We start from the raw sequence: 22,727 nt of genomic DNA, 5'->3' as shown, positions 1-22,727 counted from the left end.
ATATGTTAGGAAAAAAATATATATGGATATTTATAAGGAGCCCCATTCAAGTAACCAAAAAGAAAAGGGAAAAAAAGTCTAAATAGGAAAGCTTACTATAAAAAATTTACCAGAAAATAACAATGTATGTAAGAAATATATAATATATTGTAATAACATTCATATACATACCAGCGAGAAATACACCAGATAGTAGAGTCTCAACCCATGAAACTGGAAGCTAGAAAGCCAAGAAAGCACTGATCATATGCCAATCCTTAGATCTGAAACTATTCTTTTTTTACCAGCTAGAATTTGCAAAGCCAACCAGCCTACAAGCTCACTGTTTTTGCTTTTGATGTACATGTAATTCCTATTTGATCTTTTAAGTATTACAAGAAAAAACTACTACCGAAAAATTTCAACGATTTTGACATAAATTCTACAGGATTAACGTAGCTACATGTTCAAGGTAGCATAATGAAACTTTCAAGAATTTAATTTTAAAAAAAAAAGAAAGATAAAGACTAGAAAAGTATCATTAGTCTCTATAACAGACTACCAACATGTCGGTTGTGATAAGAGTAATTAAAATAACATTACCTTAGAGAACTTCTTGGAAAAGAAAAAAGCAATTACCTTGAAAAATCAGAAAAAACATGTGACTTTAGTATTTGTTTTATGTTCTTTAGCTTCTCCCTGAGCTCTGTGATTTTCGGAATATCCCGATATGCTTCGAAATGGCTACATAACTGGTTAACAGCCTGAAATATATCATTACCCACCATGAGTAAAAGAATTCAATTTCTGAAGAACAATAAATTTGCCCAAAGAATCTTGTAAGCACTTCCAGATAATGAGAGAGTTCCAATTTTTGGATTGAAAAAAAAGAATTTTTTTTATAAATGTGAAGGAAAAGAACTTAAAGTTGGCTCTAGTTTCTTTTGCCAGAATAAATTAGAACTGTGAAAAAATTGGGGAAAAAACCACTGTGTATAGGAAAAGAATAAACATAATTAAGAACGAAAGAGTACAACACAAGAGGATTAGGTAATTTCTTAAGAAAAGAGAGAAAAACAAAAAGAAAATAGAGAAAGAATGATCACTTAATCTCCACACGGAAATGAAAAAGAAATATTCTTAAAGCAACCATTGGCCTTAGCCCAAGCAGAGGCCATTAAAGCAAACTTCATCCCATATAATCATCATAAGTGACTGGTCTCAACAAATTCTAGAATCCCACTCCAACTAGATCATTCACAACAGGGCAATCATAGCTCTAACCCAAATAACATTAACCTCCCTCTTCTTTACTAGAATTGTGATTCCAGAAGATAGAAAAAACTCAATACTCTGAGGAACAACCCAAGAGAAACCAAAGACTTCAAAAACAAAATTCCAATTCGTTCAAGCCACATGACAATGCAAATATATGTGGTTATGAGTCTCAGCAGCTCCAAAACATATCACATGAACCCCTGATACAAGGCTCAATTCAATCTGTGAACCAAAAGCATGTCATTATTATTAAGCCTGTGCAAAATCGTAATCAAGAAAAAAAAATGTTTACCTTAAAAGACTTTGTCTTCCAAAGGAATTTAGAAACGAAGACGTTCTAAATGGCATTGTTGTGAATCAAAAATTGTAGATATGATTTACAGGAAAAATACTGGAAGAATCCGAAGACTAGATTCTACAATGACAGTTATTAGAAAAGACTACAGAGTCCAACAAGTTAAGAATATCAGTAAAGTACACAGTCTCCCTGTCATTAAGATTCTGAAAAAGAAATACTAACAATGGGTACCACAAGATCAGAAAGGAAAAAATCAAAGAGTGCTAGTTTCTGGAGACTCTACACAATCTATGGAAACAGGATGCAAGAGAGACATTATCAGTACAAGAGCCTCCCAGAAATAAGGAAGTGATAACCATCCCCTACCTTCATCTGAAGTAGATGTAGAAAAGAAGTATGCTCTTGCAAGCACAGAAACCATTGGCTTTGGAATCCCACCCATTTCAGTGAGGGCCAAACTTACTCTTATTGACTTAATGCCCTTTTGCTGCAAAAAACCCGGTTCTAGAGCAAATCTCATAACTATTTAGTTAAACGAGATAGATTTTCACAAAAAAAGTTCCCAATGCTAAGACCAGCATTCTCTTTACTTGTACAACACTTCTCCCAGCTAACTAAATCATGTCTCTTAGGCTCCCGCGAACCCAACAAAAGAAAAGATTTCATCACCTTCTCAATTCTATCAGCCACACCTCTAGAAATCTTGAAGAGTGATAAGAAATAAAAGGGAATACTAGACAGGCAAGATTGAATGAGAATGACCTTTCCCATAAGAGAATAAAGGGCAGCCTTCCAGGCCTCCACGAGTTTAGACTCTTGTAGGAGACAGGGATGCAACCCTAGCATTTCCCGAAAGGAACATCAAGATAAGCAGAAGACCAATCCAACACTTCAAAGTGCACACAGTTGGCTATATGTCTCACTAGATGGTTTTCAATGCTAATACTTGTTAGACCACTCATAGTGAGATTAACTATTAAACCTGAAATAATTTAAAAAGTGCAGCCTTCCAGCTCCCTACATATGGACTCTTGCACACAATAGGAATGAAACCCTAGGATTCCACTAAAGGAACACCAAGATAAGAAGGCCAGTCCAACACTTCATAAACCTCCATAATTGGCTATTTGTCTCACTAGATGGTTCTCAATGTTAAAACTTATCGGACCACTCTTAGTGAGATTAGTTTTTAAACCTGAAATAAACTAAAATGGTGCTAAATGGTAATCCCATTTTAAAATTTTCCGTAGATCATCAGGGAAGAAGAAAATTGTATCCCCAGTAAATTGAAGGTGGGAAGCCTCACTCTAGCATACCTCTCTCTGACCCTCAAGAAAGCATCCGACTCAAACATTGATAACAATCATAAACAGACTCTTAAGATAAAAGGTTTCCTTGCCTCAATCATGCAACACAGGGAACCAATCCCAAGCCCTACCTAGAATTGCAAACATAGCAGAGAAAAGACACCACATGAACCACCCTCTCCATTTGTATACAAATCCTTTCCTCTCCAAAAATTGTTCTAGGAAAATCTCAATTTACACGATCATAAGCCTTCTACGAAAACAACTTAAGAACTAACCAAGTAGATTTATACCTCCTAACATCTTCCACCACTTCATTGGCGATAAGGAATGCGCTAAAGTTTGTCTATCCAAATAAAAGCACTCTGATAAATAGATATAGCTCCCTCCAAAACCTTGTTCATTCTTTAAGAGAGAACTTTGGAAATAATCTTGTACGTCCTGACGATTAGACTTACAAGGCAGAAATCAGAGACCTTGATAGACTAATCATTCTTAGGCATCAAAGTAATAAAAGTAGGACTCGTACTAATGCCAATCTTTCTACTGAGATAAAATTCATCAAAAACCTTTAACATGTTATCTTTGATAATGTCCCCACACCGTTGAAAAAAATAATTAGTTAAACCATCTAGACGAAGCACTGTATTAGCACTGAGATACACAGCCTGCTTAATTTCAAATTCCTAGAAAGGTCTTTCAGACTACTTAGCTCTATCCACACCAATCAGCAACCAATCAAGCCCCTTAATGAAAGAACAATGAATGTAATCTCCTACATAAAGTTTCTTATAAACTCAGTAATCATCGTCCCTATCATCCCTTGATCCGTTCAATTATGCCATCATCCAATCCTAACTCCTTGATATAGCTGTTCCTTCTCTTATCATTAACAATTTGATAAAAGAATCTAGAATTAGCATCGCCGTCTCTAATTTATTTCACCTTATTCTTTCTCCACTAAAATCCTCTTTTTTTTTTTTAAATACCAACTGAAGTCCTCTTTAATAAACACTTCTTCAGAATCATCTTAAATGAAGATAACCAAGTTATTTGATCCTTAGTGATATTATTATCTATGAAAACTCTATCAAGAGCAGATATCTCTTGAAGAATAAAATTCTTCCTAATTCTTGGGTCACCAAAAACATCCTTATTCTAAACCTTCAATTTTCCCTTAAGAAATTGCAACTTCCTCATGAATCTAAGATCCTCCCACCTTTCTGTATTACACTCCCTCCACCAATGCCTAATACTTTCCACAAAACTATAGTGGGTCAAGCACATGTTTTGGAAATAGAATGGAGTGGGACCAAAACCTACCTGGTCAAACTAAAAACAAAAATAGGGAAATGATTCGAAACAACACGAGGAAGGACCTCCTAGACTAAATCCTGGAATGTATCTCCCAGCAAGTGGAGACAAAAAAGCAATCAGTATGAGACGAAACCACTCTGTCGTATTAACCAGCTAGGTAAACTATGCATTGAAAAGGGTTCCCTAGGCTCACAATTCTGGGTGAAATCATTAAAGCCCCCATAATAACTATCAATTTGTTACCTTCCCACTTCTTAGACAGATATCTACATATATGAAAGTTCCCACCAAGTCAGCAGAAAGGACTACATAGACCACTTACATAAGAGAATTCCTCTCCAACATAGTGAAAAACACTATTAGGGCCACAAACACAAGTAAGTTGCCATAATCCTTCACCCCTAATATTCAAAAGAACCAACAGGGAGAAGGAACCTTCAACGTAATCAATGTAAGAAGCCACTCTATTATACGACATTAGGCAAACACCTCCAGAGGGCCCCTGTCAAGAAGCTAGAGATGGGGCATAAGGGTGAGATACCCACTAGCCCTACCATCCGTGAAGCGCAAAAACTGGTAATTAACGAGTTAATGAGGACAAATAAAATATGTAATTAAAAAGTTACTAGACCGTGGGTTTCAAAATATGAAACAGGTAAAGGGAGGAAGGATTAAATGATATACCTATAACGTCCGGCCCTACCCCAACCTACCATATATATATATGATTAATAAACTTTTAATTTTATTCGTAATTCTACTTAAATTAGCTCTCTTTAAAAGCAAGCTTATCATTATCATTTCATAAAATAATTTTATTCTCTTCTAATTAAACTAAATATAAATTTTAAATAAATTTTGTAAAATTAATTATTTACTCCAATAAAATATAATGCCTAAACATTTTTTATATATTTTTTTTAAATAATAACCAATTTTGATATATAAATCAATGTTTTTAACCAAATAAATATTTGGTCCAAATATTTTTACTTACAAATCCAAATACTTACATATTATGATGTATATGATTAATTTATCCCAAAAAAAAATTGTTTTGAAAGAAAAAGTTAAAAATGCATTAGTATGGTACCAAAGGGGGTATCGCCCGTATACACAAGAGTTTACAAGGTTGTGAGGGTATCAATGACATTCCCAAAACTTTCATCTCTAATGATGTCATATTCTAAAATAAAACACCCAAAATATTTGAACCACCTATCTCTTAGCTTATTTCTATCAACCTCTAAACCCTCAAAAGCTCTCAAATTCCTTTCTTTCCAAATAAACCAAAAAATATATTATCTCAAAAAAGTGATCTATATGATTAATTGAGCAAGTTAATAAAAGACACAAAATATTTGAACCACCTATCTCTTAGCTTATATCTATCAACCTCTAAACCCTCAAAAGCTCTCAAATTCCTTTCTTTCCAAACAACCAAAAAAATATATTATCTCAAAAAAGTGATCTACATGATTAATTGAGCAAGTTAATAAATGTATAAATATTTTGTATCTTTTATGCTTAATATTCAAAAATATGTTGTAATTGAAATGCTTTAGTTTTCTAATTAGTTAAAATGTTAGTCGCACTTTTGTAATGCTATTTTATATTTATTATTGAGTAGATTATGTTTCAATATTATTTAAAATTATATTTTATTTTAATTAATACTTTAGATTGTTTAATTAAGTTTTAATTTTTTCTTCAATATTTTTATAAGAGTTTTTAGGATAAAAAATGGGCAAATAGCGTAGGTTTTCAGGGTTGGGTGGGTAGGTGAACAAACAAGTGCCTATGGATAATTAGAGCTGGTGGTAAGTAGAAAATTTTACCCAGTTTGTTGGTGGTGAATAAAGAAACATGTGGATATACACACCCGTATGGGACTTTCCTAAGTAGGCAGGTAGCAGAGTGGATATACACACCCGTACCTGCCTCTTATCATCTCTACAAGGGGCTAAAAGACCAATCCTTAAAACTAGTATCCCAAACACTTTGCAGTAATAGAGGTTCAATAACAAAAAATTTGGCCCTATTAAAATAACAAAATATCACATTGCCTTTACCCCTCCGAACCTTAGGATCCTCCGTATCGAGAAACAGAAGCCAGTCTCTTAATCTTAGTGTTGGTCTTGCCCCTTCTTTCTGACATAAGCCATCAGAGAAACCCACACCATCACTTCCTTCCAACATGAGTCCACCAATCAGAAGTCCAGTTTCTTGAAGGATATTACTGGGATCTAAACATCTGTCTCAATTGACTAGATAAAAAGGTTTGGATCTTGATGTATCTCATTTGCCTTGTGTATCCTCCACCTAAGAATGGTAGAATTCCTTTGTCCATATTTATATTTCAAACCCCACTACAAAAGTTGCCATGTTAAGACTAGATTCATTCATAATATTATCTGGCAAGTAGAGTAAGGATTAAACAAAATATGGTCAAAAGGAAGTACTCCCTTATAAAGTCACAGTTCTTGCAGTAGCATCATTCCAATGGTACACCCAACAATACATTGCAGTTTTCTCATAATCTCAACTTAATCATTGCCCAGAAGGACTTTGCTCTTCAAAGAGCCCAAACTCACAAAGTTACTATCTTCCTCTGTTTGCGCCATGTTCATATTCTAATTCTATAAATCCATTTCTCATTCTTCCTATTATCCTCCCAACAAGTTGTCTTCATGTATGAGATCTGCCATATCAAACGAAGACATGGATAAGATAAGATAATCTTCAAAATCAAAATCGCCAATTACCACAACCCCCTTATGGTCTTAAACCAAATTTAAGATAAGAAAACTGCAAACCCTTGCTACCCTTCACCAAAAAGACTTATTATGTCTTCTAATTGCCTCTTCTTCTTCTTCTTCTTCTTCTTCTTCTTCTTCCACAACAAAAGCATCGTCCCTTTTGAGCTCCACTTCCTTATCAGCTCCTTGTTTATCCCCTAGAACCAAGCTCTCAACCTCTTAAGAGACTGACACACCTAACGACTTGTTAAAGTCATCTTTAATTCCCTGCTTGGCCATTGAACCTTCCTTCCTATCGACACACCCTATGTTGTCAAGAGGTAGTGATGAGCCTTATTTATCTTCCAACTAGGTGCTGTCTGGATCAAAGACAATTGAGCCAAACCTTATTTTTAAGCTTACTTTCAACCTCTTTGAGAACTGAAAAGACCTTCCCATAATTTACTCCACTACCTCCCAGATCATAAGCATCCCTCGCTACTTTCTCTCCAGTCATCATGGAATCAATTTAGCAAGATCTGTTCTGGAGTGATGTTTGGATTGGGAATGAAAGCTTGAAAAGCAAATATCCCAGAATTTTTGCCATTGCACAGACGAAAAATCTGTTTGTCCAGGATGCTTACAGAATCAATAATGGTTGTGTGGATTGGTGGATTAATGTCTCATGAAATTTGCAAGATTGGGAAGTCAAAAAGTATGAAAATTTGTTGCAATTGCTTGCTTCACCGGGTTGTTTGGAACCTGGAAAAAGTGGTAAATTTTCAGTAAAGTCCTACTACAGTCAGTTAACCAGGACAGATCTTGTTCAGCTACAAAATTTCCCTATGAGACAGATATGGAAAACTAAAGCACCACCAAGAATTGCGTTTTTTGCATGGGAAGCCTGCAGGGAATGTATACTGACTACTGATAAATTAAAAGCAACAGGTATGTTCATTCCCAACAGGTGCTATTTGTGTAAGAAAGCAGAAGAATCGAGCATTGCTGTAGTGTCCTGTGGCAGTTGAGCTTTGAAGTCTCATTTATTATCTTCTTGGTATCAATTGGATTGTGGCGGGGTCTCTTGGAGAGGAATTATGGACTTGGGATGGTAAGCAATTAGATAGTAAGTTAAACTAAATTGATTCTATTGACCATTTTTTGGGTTCTTTGAAAAGGGAGAAATTCTAAAGCTTTTGAGGGTAAAGATGTTGATTTGTACAGATTAAAAGATAAATGGATGCATTATTTTGGATTTATTTTGTTAGGCTATGACATCATTAATTTTTTTTTTTTTAGATAAAAGTAAGAAGATATATTAAAGAGACGCCAAGGGGACGAACCCGTGTACAAAAGAAATTTATAGGTCAGTAAGAATATCTACAATATAACCAAGATCATTAAAAGAGACAAGGTTATGACCAAGAACAATGGAACCAAAAAAGTGCAACCACTTGTCCTTAATAGAAGTAATGTTAGTGTCTCTGTTTTCAAAAGTTCAGTAGTTTCTTTCCTTCCAAATGATCCAGAGGATAGTAAGAGGAATAATTTTGTGTCATCTGTTGAAGAAATTGATGCCTTCCCAGGCAAGTAACTCCTCTTTTACAGAGCCAGCAATAACCCAAGAAAAACCAATCAGCTTGTAAATCATAGACCACAGATTATAGGAGACGGGGCACCAGAGGAGAAGATGGTTACAAGATTCAGCATTCTGCTTGCACATAACACACCAGTTAGCCAAGACAAAGCCCCTTTTCATGAGGTTATCAAGTGTAAAAATGTTATCTATTGCAGCTTTTCAAGCAAAGACAGAAATCTTGGGTGGGGCGAGAGAGTTCCAAATAATTTTATGAGGGAAGAAGGCTATGACATCATTAGTGATGAGAATTTTGGAAATGTCACTGACATAGTAAGTACTTTGTAAATCTTTTGTAATGAGTGGTACACCCTGTTTTTTTGGTACCTTGTTAATATATATATATTTACACTTTTTATTTCAAAAAAACAATCATGGCTTTTCCAAGTCTCTCTTCATGCATCTTGGCTCTCGTACATCTCTCAGCATACTCAGCCGAAACTCCTTCTAGAATCCTCATTCCAGTTCTAACCCTCCCTAAAGGACAAATAAACCATTCCTCTTCATCCCTCCAGCATATTCTAACAAGGACAGTTGTTGACACTAGCATTTTGATGAATCTTCGGCAAACAGTATCTACCACCCTCTCAGTTAACTGGTTGGTATTCTTTTTCTTGGTAAGATAGTATAGAGAGAAGAGTTTTCAGCTATTTCACCCCATTCTTCTCTAAATGATTTAAAATGACTTGGATTTTGAGTATTTGAAATGATTATATTCCCGGGCTCGCGTTTATAGATAAGATTGATGTTCTTATTCTCCATAGACAAATCAAAAGATTTCATTCAACTCACCTAAAATGATAAACAATACTAACTAATCCAGACAAACTATAACTGAGACTATAAGATGCTTTCTGGCAAAGAATAGTTGATGATGAGTCACAATCCTCATCATTTCACTTTACTACAATAAGAAATTTTCAAACTCAATTAGGGAGAAGTTTCAATCAATCAAAAAGCCTCATTTCTTCCATTTTCAAAAGAAGAATGACAACATTTTTGAAAACAAAGTAGGAAGGTCAAAGTCCTCCATCCACGACGAGAGTTTCAAGAGCCTTGGTGAGGGAGAACAGGTCAAGTTCATCATCGAGATTGTCAATGGACAAACCATGGCCGTAGATGTCACTGGTCCTAATGACAGCATCGTCCAAGGAAGCAGTAGCTGCAGAGGCGGTAGCTATGGAAGAGGGCAATGAGGTGGCAGGTGTACCAGTGGATATTTGGGGGGTTGGTGGGGGGCGGGCGGGGGGGAAGAGAGAGAAGATGATGGTGGTGGTGGCCATAGAGGAGGTGGTGGACACAGTGGAAAGGGGGCAGAGGAAGAGATGGCTACGGAGGAGGGATCAACAGCCGCGGTGGTTGTTTCAAGTTTGGTGACACAGGGCATATGGTGATAGAGTGCTTTCAAGGTGGAGGAAGTTATGGCAGAGGTGGCGGTGGGAGATATGGAAGCGGAGGTGGAGGTGGAGGTGGAGGTGGTGGCGGGAACTGCTACAACTGTGGCGAGCACCAGAACCTATCCAGACAATGCTCGTTGATTTTGCGAAGGAACCCAATACCAGAAAAGGTAGATTTGCCTCTTCATATCTATTCTGATTTTCTCTTGGGGATACCTTATGTTGGTGTTTTGTTGATTTTATGGTACCTGGTAATCCATTAATTTAATTTTAGTATGGTTGGCTTTTCTCATTAGGGTTTTATAGGATCTCGGTTCACAAAGGATGACCTGGCTGATGGCTTGATTGTCTTGTTAATTTCTTAGTTTTTTGCTTTTAAAGGTCGGGCCAGCTTGAAATGGAGGTTTAGGAGCAGTAGAGAGGGATGATGGTGATGATATAATTTCTCAACAAATCACTTACACTCTCATTGTTGATTTAAAGTGTTGATAGACATATATAAGAATAAAAACTGGTTTGGTTTCTCCCAAAAGACATTTTTTAAGACAGAAAAAAGATCCCGACATTTGATACTTAGAAGCTGTCAATTATACTAACAACAGAGTACATGATTACGTGATCTCAATCGAAATTTATGTTCCACAAAAACATTGAAGGAAACTTAACATAACTCTGAGAAGAAAAAAAATGAATAGTTTACTAATAAACAACATACCTCCAGCTGTGCAGCTGCCTCCTTATAATGTCGTTTTGAAGCCATTACCTGCAGTTGCTCCACAGCAGAGACTGCCATGGCAAGAAAGAGAGTGTTGCTGTAAGAATTTATCTACAAAAATATTCATCATTTTGCACTCAAATGCTGCATCTTCAAAAAAAAAAGAAGAGAGAGAGAGAGAGAGAAACTTGAGATATTATTAAAGAGGAAGAAAGATGTTATAGATGAAAGTGAGAGGCTAACATATCCTCCAAGCAAAAAAAAACATCTTTGTAGTAAATGTACAAGTATAAATTTTCTTGGACGTCAAAATCCTAGGCAAATGGCATCCAACTGATTTAACCCCAATCATTTTGTTGTATGTTTGTGGAAAATAATTTTACTGCTCATGTCCTGATCATACTCCAAAGAGGTGAAACATTCATTAACTTGAAGAAGATAAGAAAAGAAGATTATACAGAATGGAAAAGAGGGGCATAGCATTTCTTGTAAACATTATTCATCGAGAAGACAAACCAGGTATTCCTACTCTATGTACAACCGTCTGATGAAAAATAATACATTATAAATATTGCAAGACGTGCTGCAAACTACACAATATTTATCATAGCATGCTGCAAGGGGAAAAGTTTTTTTTTCTTTTTTGCAAGAGTTTTCATACAAGTAGGTGAAAAACACCTGGTACACTTCCAGAGAAAAAAAAAATGATGTAATGTGGTCTGGAAAATGAGCTGAGTGCGACCAAGTTATTTAAACAAGATTTTCAAAACCTAATTCATACTTTTCTTGTTTTGATTGAGAAATCTCATGAGAAGATAAGCACATCAAATAGTTTTCACGAATTCCATCCTACTCCAAGCTATTGCAGGCAGGTGAACAGAAAAGCCGTCTTGCTAGCTTCACCCTCTCATATATCTTAAAAAGAAAATATTTGGGTTTTCGGTTTTTTATTACAGATACGATTGTGATCTACTAGGCAAGGAACGTGTTAAAACTCAAGTAGCATGAATTTCAGGACAATAAATATACTATTGATAAACATAATTTACTAGAGTTTAGAGAGAGAAAAACTAAAGAAAATGAAATATAAATACAATACACAATCACAGAGATTGGCAGCAACTATAACCATAGGGTTGTCACAACCACAATCACAGAGTAATTAGGCACTAATTTCAATGAGAGAAAATTAATAAATTTTAACATAAGCATTCTCTTTAATAATGACGAAGCAGCAATGTGCTTGTAGGGGGTTTATATAGCCTAATATGACTATAGTTAAATACAAAACAAATAACACAACAAGACTTCTAACTAAATAAGAACTAAAAATACTAAACTAGCATACATCTAGACCATCCGAGTAGTTTCTAGATAAGCTTAATATCCCTAGTAATAAGTAAATGCGTACTTGTAGAAATATGCCATAATATTAAAACATATCATCCTAGGTTCTTCTTCTTCTGTATCAACTATACTTTTAAAAGGAGGGTTCAGATTTACCAGGTGGCTTAACAGTTGGACTAAACTGCATATATATCAAAATTATGGCAGAGAAACAAATGGACTAAGGTTCGGCAAAAGAAAACACAAAGAACAAAGAAGAATGTGACTGTTTCTGTAGCTGCTAGCACTGAGTATAATTAAAATTCATAATGCAAGGTCAAATCATGGCATAAATCATTATGAAAGGAGAAGATAAAGAAGATAAATCACAACTTTAAAACATTATCTCTGACAAGCTTAACTAGAGGCTGATACTAATGCATACTTCGTTTTATGGCCACTAAAAGGAAAATAAAAACAAACCTAGCATAGTTAGGCGATGAAGAGCAGTAATTGTAGTTGTTATATGCTTCTTTGCAAAATCCAACTTCTTAATGTCACGGCATATTTCTTGAACCATTGCTTCGCTTTGTTCAGCTTTGGTTTTTATTTCTTGGATTTTATAAGATAATTCCTGCTTTGCAGAGTCAAATAAAAAATAAAAGAACAACGAGGAAGTGCAGAAAAGACTAATTAGAAAAAAAAAAAAGGAAAAAGGCTTCCAGTTATAAATAAAAAAGTACATAAATAACAATTTGAGAATGCAACAGACTGAGACCTCCACAGCCCGTGTTGCAGCAGCAAGATCTTCCTTGGCTTTCGTTCCTGAATTACTCTGAGGTCAAAATAGCTTATCCGTCAAAAATCTAAAAACTAACCACGTGCAATTACATCTTTACAAGAATATAAGAATTTGCAATACTCACTGCAACTGGTGCAAATATGACTTTTGTTGTTTTACCACACTTCAAAAGAAAGCTAAGAAACTTGGCATCAAACAGGAAATAATAAACCAGAAAGAAAACAAGTAGAACGAAGAAAAAAAGACAACTAACACATGGAAGAGAGCTAAGAAGGCAAAAACAGGGCAGTAGAGAATAAAATACTCCAGCAGTGCAATTGATTCATATCTTTTCCTAGCCCCATAGGCCATTTGAAAGGCTTGAATCGAAGTCACCACGGAACCCTTCAAAAGGGAAGTACCAATTGAGCAAAGCTTAGTTAATAATTCTGGAAAGAACTGTTATGCTACTAAGTCTCCCCGTTTATAGAGTCCTAAATGTAATACTAAATACCAATACAAAAAAAGTGAACCTAACCACAAAGGAAGTGACCCTAAAACAATTTAAAGACCTAAATGCAAGAGTTTCCTAATCTGTAACAGCTTCCTAAATGCGAGAGCTTGAGGACATGGAGAAACCCACAGGTAAAGATTTATTAGCCACTCAGGTATCTTTCCTTTCTCACATAGTTTAAATGTCTCATATAGACCCTTTAAACAATTATAGATGACAGACTCAAGGGCCACTGACCATATGACCAACTCTTCAAAATACTTTCACATATATTTTCCGTGTCCGAGTAGTAGAAAAATTGTTACTGATGATGGCTATTTAAATACCATTGCAGTAAAGGGTAATATCATGATTGATCCCAATTTGATTACTGAGAATGTGTTACATGTTCCTAAATTCTGCACTAATCTCTTTTATTCAAAAACAATTCACTAATTTTGTGTTAGTCACCAAATTATCAAAGGACTTGAATTGCAAAATAATTTTTCTTCCCTCTCATTATGACTTGCGGGACCAATACTCAAGGAAAAAGATTGGATTATACTACTTGAAGGCACCTAAGTTATCTCTTTCCACCATCACTATGGACTCATCTGATATTCTTTGGCTCTATCACAAATGGCTGGGACATCCATCTTTTTCATCCGAAGGTTATGTTCCCTCTTTTACTTAAGGAATTTTTAACAGAAATTTACACTGGAATATATGTGAATTGACAAACATAAGCGTGTAAATTTTCCTAATAGTAATAAAATAATTATAATTCATTTTTCATCAATTTATAATGATATTTGGGGATCATCCCACATTCCGAATATTACTAAGGCTCGACGGTGTTGTGTTCTTTATTGATGATTGTACAAGAATTATATGGTTTATTCTACTAAAATCAAAATCTGATGTGAACGACATACTTCTCCAATTTCGCAATATACAAAAACCTAGTTTGGAATGCATATCAAAAACTTTTGTACAAACAATTCCAAACACATTTTCTATCACACACTTTCATCCTTCTTTCACTAAGAATGGATGCTTCATGAGTCCTTGTATGTCTACAACCCACAACAAAACAATGTGGCAGAATGGAAAATGGTCACTTCACTATCACTAGAGCCTTCCTATCCTAGAACAATATCCCAAAACAATACTAGAGAGATGCAGTTCTTACTACCACCTACATTATCAACCGATTATCCTCAAATGTTTTAGGTTCTAAAACCCCTATTATAACACTCTCAAAATTCTTGCCAAAAGTCAGTGTCACCAACCATCTAGTCCCTAAAATATTTGGATGTGTTGTCTTCGTCCATATTCATTCACATCAAATAGGAAAACTTAATATCATAGGTCTAAAGTGTGTCTTTGTAAGATATTCATCTTTTAAAAAGAGGTACAAATGCTATCATCCGCCTATATAAAATTTTTATGTTTTTACAAATGCTACATTTGCTGAGACAAATTCTTATTTTTCCCAACTTTATCTTCAAGGAGGAGCTTATATTGGAAGATAAGGATAGTGATCTCTCATTGGACCTCAAGCTTTCATCCTTACCACCTACTCAATCTCCACCTACATCACCACAGGAAACCCTTCACAACCCACCAAAAAATCAACCAACCTAAGAAATCATACATGACCCGAGATTTACACAGTTATACTCAAGAAGGAAGAATCTAGATCTTCAAGTGAAGCAGATTCAAGTATCAAAAACAAGTTCTAGAATTGAGTTAAGCCCCAATAATCCTACACAACCTGATATTGATATGCTCAGCGTAACAAGTAAAGGAACCAGGGAGTACACTAAACATCCTCTTTACCCAATATCTTAGTTTGTATCATTTCATAAATGTTTTAAATTCCATAAAAATTTTCTCATAAGCTTGAATACTGATTTTATCTCTCAACTTTTTAATTGAGGCATTACCTTGTAAAAAATGAAAAAAAAAAAATATCAGAATATCAAAATGGAGGCAAATAAAAAGAACCAGAAGTTGGAAGAAACGGACTTGCCCAGAGTGAAGAAATCCGTGGGATTCAAGTGAATGCCCACCATAGAATACAAGACTAATGGAACAATAAAGAAGTAAAAAGCAAGGCTGGTGGTGAAAGATTATATCCAAACATATGGGGCTAGATTATCAAGAGACATTTACACTAGTTACTAAGATGAACAAAGTGTGAGTGTTGTTATCTCTAATTGTACTAGCAATTACAACAACTTGATATGAAGAATGTCTTCCTACAAGAAGAAATTAATACGGAAACCGCACTAGAAATTTTCAAAAAATGCAGGTACTAAATTTTTTGAAATAAAAGTATAAAGTGTATATTCACAAGGTATCAAGGAGTACCACCAATTTACAAAAAATTTACAATTGTATTAATATATCAAACCTTCCCAAAATCCTCCATTTTATAAAAGTTATGACCCAATTGTATATGCCGGTGCCCTCTTGGCACCCCATTAATAGACAAACCTCACACTTTTATTTCAAAAAAATAAAATAAAAGTCATGACCCAACATCAAGGACCCAAAAAAATGAAATCATTAGTTCCTGATTTTAGGCATCTCACCCTCAATACTCTGAAAATATCTACTATTCTTTTCTTTTCATAAAACCCAAAAAAATAGTAAACAAAATAAGCTTTACAAAGTGATGCAAGCAAAGGGGGGCAACTCACACTATGATTCCATGACCGAGATGATTACAAGCAAACAGCTAAAAAAGTCCTCCCAATCATGGACTCTCAGGTATTTCATATGAGGGAAGCATCTGGGCTTCTTGAAACAGTCATAACTAGACATTCATCTCTTTTAAAGCATATTAATCAGATGAATAATAAGAATCCTAAAGATTTTGAAAACTTGATTATTCATTCTTCCATAACCGAACACAATTTCCTTCGTAAATGGTTTTCAACTTCAAGAAATAAAATACAAGTTTTGCTTAGTAGCTTTCAACTATTGTTAGTACTCTTTGAGAGGGTTCTTCAACCATCTTATTGAGTGGAGAATTGGTTCTCCTTATCGAGGTAATCATATGGCGTTTTATCAATTATTAATTTCTTTTCTCAATTACTTTAATTCTCAATCAAAGGTTGATTGTGGGTTAAGTAGTGAGAATTTGTTTAACTATTAAATTTTTGTGCTAAATTGTATGTTGGATTTTTTGATCATATTAGTTGATCCTAGGTTCCACATCATAAAGTTTCTCTATTTATATAACCTCTCTCAAGCACAAATCTTATCCCTCACCGTTCTGGCATCACCGTTCTGGCAATAACCCAATTAATCTCTAACAGGCCGTATATCATTGTCCACAATTCATAAGCCATTAAGCACCACAGGAAATATGATTACAGGATTTAGCTGCTCTTTTGTAGAAGTAACATCCATTCACCATAATTTTGCCTCTTGTCATCAGTTTGTCAATCGTTAAAATTTATTCACGAGTCGCCTCCCAGGCCAAAAAAGCAACTCTTGGAGGTGCCTTTACTTTCCATATCTGACACGCTGGAAAATTTGTTAACCCTTCTAGCTCTCTTCCCACCAATTACTTATAAAAAATGCAGGTACTAACAAAGTATGTAAATTGAAGTAGACACTTCATAGGCTTAAACAAAACATCATTTAAGAGATTCATAAAGGTAATATTAAGCCCATGATACGAGCAGAGTCAAAGAGACTATACCATGCTTATCAAGCACTTATATATAAGGGAAGTTACAACTCTTCTAGTGTACATTGACAATATAATTGTGACATGTGATAATGAAGAAGAAAAACTCATTCTTAAACAATGCCTCTACAAGGAATTTGAGATTAAGAAATTGGAATAGTGGAAATATTCCTTGAAATTGAAGTTGCTTACTCAAAATCAAGAATATCTATTTTACAAAAAAATATATCAGTAATACAGGTAAGCTGGCATGTAAAACCTATTAGCATTCCTATTGAGAAGGAGTGTTAAAGAATATAATATATGTCTAATTTATTAAGGAGAATTATGTTAAAGAGCACTAACGTAAAATACACTATATGTAATTAATTTTTGGTTTCCTTTTCCTACTCTAGAGAACCTGTATCTTTAGGGACATATTGTTTAATAATATACACAATACATTATTCCTGACAGGTGTAATGGTTTAGACTCCCCTTTAACCTTGTTGGGTTCACTGAAACATAATAGAGTTATGTTTACAGCAAATATTGCATCATAATTCATGCACAAAGGGTCATGAATCGCGACTACTACAGCTTGAGAATACTACTTTTTAGTTTTGATCAATTATACCCTCAATTTATATTGTTTTATACGTAATATACCTCAACTTCAACAAATTAACTAACAACAAGATCTGATCAAAAATATTTTTTCCAATCTCAAATAGATGTTGAAATTTATATGTTAGAAACTAACTATTCATAAATTTTTTAAATTAAATTTTAAATTATGTTGGAACAAGTTTAAATTTTTTATTGGGATTTCTCCAATTTTATTTAATATTAGAGAAATATAATTATTAATTATTATGCAATTGCATTATTTTAATTATTTATTGATTATTTTAAATTTTATTCATCAGGTAATTGTATTATTTATTAATTATTTTGAATATATTATGTAATTGTAAAATGCATCAGAATTAACTTTCGACCAAATATAATAAAAAAGAAATTCTAGTCATTTATAGCTAATTACAGGTATATTCTAACATCATTTACAGCAGAGCCACTAATAGTAAAAGGTTATAACTAGTATCCCTAGTTGTGAACCAAACAATGTAATGCAATTGCAATTCCATGAAAATCTTATTCCACTCCCACCGAATAGCTATTACATCACAATCTTATCTAACTAGCAAACCAAAGTACCTGTAAATAAGTGAACGGGTCTCTGTTTACTATCTGCTAAACTTCCCGTAGCAAATTAGTGGTAACTTTTGTGTAAAATTGAAGACTTAAGTTTGTGCTTTTATCCAAATCCACTAAAACGAAAATGAATTATAAATGTATTTCTAGACATCTTCCTTTAGATTTCCAAGAACTTAACGTGCAACAAATCATTAAACACTTGCCAAACTTCCCCTAAGTAACTGCTTTTACTTGCCATGAGTATCATCCAAAAGTTTTCAGTTCATATATTTATCCTACTGTTTCCCATTCATTATAAGGCCTGAAATATCTAGAAAAAACTTCCCAGATATCTAATATTTAATATTCGATTTCAAACCAAAGAGATTCAAAGCTTTAAGAAGACTGCTGAAAACATAAAAAGCTTCAAGCCAGAACAGACCACAAACAGATACGACAACAAAATCCAATTATTTAAATATTAAGAGTTTTCAACATCGAATAACTAGAATGAAGAAGTATCAACCTGTTGGCGAACAGCAGCTAATATTCCAGCATCAACACGATGAATCTCACTATGTATTTTTTGCATAAGTGGCTCGACGCCAGATAAAGATGCCTCTGCATATCAACCATATTTACAATGTCATTAGACGAGTAAATTTAAATGACCAGAACCAGAAAGAAGGCTAGGATCTTCTATTTTCTTTTAAAGGAAGGCTTAGGCTAGACCCTATTCACCAAGCAAAAGAACAAGGAAGAAGAAAATTTTTTTAAGGTCAGTCCTAAAAATCTAATTCTATAAAAGGGATTGCATTGATTTGTTTTCCACTCCCATGACCCAAAGAAAAAGAAGATAAGACAGGGGCATAATAACTCAATGAGATGATCTACCATTTAATGATTTTATGGGGGAGTTGGCAACAAATGGAGTGAAAATGCCAAAAGAATCCAAGTCACCAACTTATTTAGTTTGAAAATAAATGAGAAGCATAGCCAGTTGAGTTTACTAACCATCTGACTGATTTTTCTAAGAAACCCAGTAGAATGAAAAGAATGGAAAACTAGCATTCTACAGCTTCACATGTATAATCTTATCATGATTTCTTATAAGAACTTTTCTAAGAAAATAAATTTCATTCTCAGGTGTACAACTCTTACAGAACTATATGTAATTCCACTAGTATATGCCTAAACCAGAAGAAAAACAATAAAAAATGGGAAAAGAATGATGATACGAGAAAGAGAAATAGTGATGCACCTGTTGGGAACATCTGGTTGATGTACTCCAGAGCACTCGACTTGTCCATGACTTGCAGATAATAACCACAATTAATGGGTACCAATTACCAGGAAGGTCTATAAAGACGACGAAGCAAGTCAAGAATCACACAATAATAGAAGAAAAGCACAGCAAGCACATATAGTATATACTCAAGCCAAAATAGAGGTGTGAGGATAGATCTAAAGAAGAGCATTGTACTGAGTTCTAATATTTGACCCACAGTGAGTTTATTTTCCTAGAGGGAAGGTACAAGGTAAATTTTTGGTTGTTAGGAATGACTGAAGGTCTCTCTCCCCGGCACGATCTCCCTTTTCCTCCCTCTTTTTTCTATTTCTCCTTCTGTTTTACCTTTTCTGTAACGAAAGGGTAATTCCAGTTTCTGTCCAACTCTGTCTTTCCATTTTATTAAATCAAACCTTTTTTATCCACTAAACATAAAGAAAAAGCCCAGATCACCCCTCCAAAAGAACAAAGATTAAACACCATTTACTCAAATTGAGATTCAGAGATCAAGATTGAAGCTAGAAATTAATGCATCTCGACTAGTTAGTGGAATATCCAATAGGAAATGAATGAAGACTCAGAAAACAGAAGCAGAAATTGTACCAGCAATACGAAACCCAATTATTAGTAAAAAAATGCAGCAGATCAAATTATCAGAAGACATTAAAGGGCTTATTTCCCTTTTGATCTCTCAGTTCTCGCAGTTTTTTCTTTTTCAAATTAGTTGCTTTCTTCTAAAACCTTACACTTCAAAGAATATGAATCCCAGGTAACAACTCCATAAGTTCATGAACAGTTGGAACGACATTTCTATAAGTAATAGCCGTCTTCATTACACTCTTCATTAACCCGAAAGAAACATGAAAGAAATGAATCGATAAAGCTAACATCATCTTCTTTGTTAAGTCAAAGACAAACAAGGAAGTATATATATCGAAGTAGTACGAAGATTAAATGTCAAGAAAAGAGAAGCACTATCACCATTGAAATTGATAAGATACTTAAGACATTTCACCAAGTTGGAAGTAAATTACTCATCCCAGTTCATTGCAGGCATGAAATTCCAGTCATACAAGAGATTTCCATCATTAACTCTCCATTCCATTTTCATTCATCACGGTAAATGGACTTGACTTGGACAAAAGACCTCCCAATAAGCATGCAAAATGGAGAAGGAAACACGATGCCGACTTACCCCCCGCCTCCAATGAACTCTCTACCTTCTTCGTTTCTTCTCAATCCCGAGCGCTCTCAATCCCTCTTCTATGTCTCGGCTCAACCTTCACCCTTCTTAAATTTCGCAACCTTGAGATCAGACCTTCAAAACCCAAAATTTCCTCTTCTCCTAAAATCGGTCCCCCCTCGCTCTGTTCTTTTCCCTGCCCATCTAGCGTCACTTAATCTCTCAGTATCTTCTTTAGCTTTCTATCTCTACTTGGATCCTTGCTTCTAGGCAACAACTTCTTTTTCTAGTGCTTTTTCTCTGCTTCACACTATCTCCTGCTTCTCTTCTTATCGACCATGGCAGAAGCTAGGTTTCTGTTTTAGTCTTGCCTCCCTTCCCTCTCTACAGGCTCCGATTCTTTAAACCTACCAAAAAAATGCAATAGATCTCTCCCCTCCGCGTGCCCTCAGCCGGATGCCGCTCTCTCTCTCTGCAGCTCTTGCTCTGTCTTGTGTTTTTATCTCACTGTACGACGGAAGAGGAAAAACAAAAACAGCACAACAAAACGGTGCGTTTTGAGCGCGTTTGGTATGCTGGCTGGGCTGCTTGGCCCTTGTTGTTCTAATTGGGCTGTCGTTGTGGATTGAGTTTGCGCTCAAAATTCCCAAAAACATTTGATTGTTTTTCGGCTTAGTTTTAGATTTGGGCTTGGATTTTAAAAGGCAGAGTTAAAAATAATTTAATAATGATGATTGATATTTTAATCGTTTAATGTTCTTCAATAGTAATAATGAACCATTTTATTTTTTCTGGAAAAATAAAACACAAAAAGTTAACGTGATAAAGTAATTTTACAAAGAGTATATATACATACCTATCTTTTACATTTAAGAATATTAAATGAAGTAATTTTCATAATATATTTTATGTAACAATTGTAATTTTGCATACTTAAAAAAAATGATATTTAAAATTTTAATTAAGTATAAAATTATATTAATTAAAATTTTAGAGGTTTAAATGAAGAAAAAATTTAATTTTATTGATATTTTATGAATAATAAGGACCTAAATGATAATAAATACTAAAAATAGAGCTAAAATGTAATTTTGAAAATATAGGACACCTCAGTAGGTGAGGTGTCAAGGTGGGCCAGGTCATTCGGCCATGTGTGCGTACACGTGGCAAGATCTGAAAACGTACAGTCTAAATTTGTCTTGCAGATCCGACGACTCCCAAAAGCCGATATTAAAGCTTCATTTTCAGCTCTCGGAGAGGAAAAAAGAACCCTAGCAGTCAGGGAAGCCCAGGCGGCATTGGGACCAAGAGAGAGGAGAGAGGGGAGGAGCCTTGGCCGCGTGAGGTGGAGGACTATGCGGTGGTCGCGAAGGTGGAAGACGAGGCAGAAGGGAAGACGTCGCGGGAATAAGAGATAGAGAGAAAGAAAGAGAGAGAGAGAGAGGCTTGCAACAAAAAAATGAAGAGAGATAAGGGGAAATCATCGGGCGAAAGAAGAAGAATAAAGAGGAGGAGGAGAAGAAAAAGAATAAGAAGAAGAAGGAGGAGGAGAAGGAGAAGAAGAAGAAAAAGAAGAAGAATGAGGAGGAGAAGGAGAAGAAGAAGAAAAAGAAGAAGAAGAGAAGGGAAAAGAACGAAGGATTAATGGCCATGGTGCACGACGTGCGGTCGAGGGTCATTGAAGCCGAGAGAGGAAGCATATTTGAACAACCGGCACGATGTGTAGCGATCCTGCGGAGAAGATAAGTGTGCGACGTGTGCGGTCGGGAAGAAGGGACTTCGTGTGCGATGGTTTCATAGAACAGAGGAATCTGATGCAGTGGCAATGGTGGACATGGTAGAGGAAAGAGGAAACAACCACGAGGAAGAAGGAAAAAAAAAACAAAGAAAAAAAAAGAAAGAGAACGAAAAAATAAGAAAAGAAAAAATAAGAAAGGAAAAAAAGGGAAAAAAAAGAGATGAAAAAAAAAGAAAGAAACAAAAAAAAAGAGAAAAAAGAGGAAAGGCGTGGCTTGATCTACTGTTGGTGCGCACGAAGGCGCGTACTAATCACGGTGGCACATGCGGTAGTGTGTGACTATTCTGGTGACGCACGTGGTGGTGCATGGTG

At 35.0% G+C, this 22,727-nt stretch overlaps 1 protein-coding gene across 4 annotated transcripts in view; it reads right to left on the bottom strand.

Annotated features, from left to right (window-relative positions):
- HIT1 (Membrane trafficking VPS53 family protein) overlaps positions 1 to 21,120 on the bottom strand; it is a 56,979-nt gene extending 35,859 nt beyond the window's left edge. Inside the window, exons 1-7 of one of the 4 annotated variants that reach the window (XM_022035246.2) lie at positions 20,416 to 21,120; positions 19,408 to 19,505; positions 18,673 to 18,767; positions 12,770 to 12,826; positions 12,475 to 12,625; positions 10,666 to 10,736; positions 619 to 743 (exon numbers count right to left, since the gene is read on the bottom strand). In XM_022035246.2, coding sequence (XP_021890938.1) covers positions 619 to 743; positions 10,666 to 10,736; positions 12,475 to 12,625; positions 12,770 to 12,826; positions 18,673 to 18,767; positions 19,408 to 19,456 — 548 coding nt within the window. In that variant the 5' untranslated portion in view covers positions 19,457 to 19,505; positions 20,416 to 21,120. The remainder of the gene's footprint in view (positions 1 to 618; positions 744 to 10,665; positions 10,737 to 12,474; positions 12,626 to 12,769; positions 12,827 to 18,672; positions 18,768 to 19,407; positions 19,506 to 20,415) is intronic. The other 3 variants (XM_022035249.2, XM_022035248.2, XM_022035247.2) reach the window with 3 other exon arrangements.
- Positions 21,121 to 22,727: the final 1,607 nt, after the last annotated feature.

Source organism: Carica papaya, chromosome 4, assembly GCF_054855325.1.
Source record: "Carica papaya isolate Zhongbai chromosome 4, ASM5485532v1, whole genome shotgun sequence".
Taxonomy (NCBI): domain Eukaryota; kingdom Viridiplantae; phylum Streptophyta; class Magnoliopsida; order Brassicales; family Caricaceae; genus Carica; species Carica papaya.
Note: the sequence above shows the minus strand (reverse complement) of the source record. Positions and strands in the feature narration are given on the sequence as shown.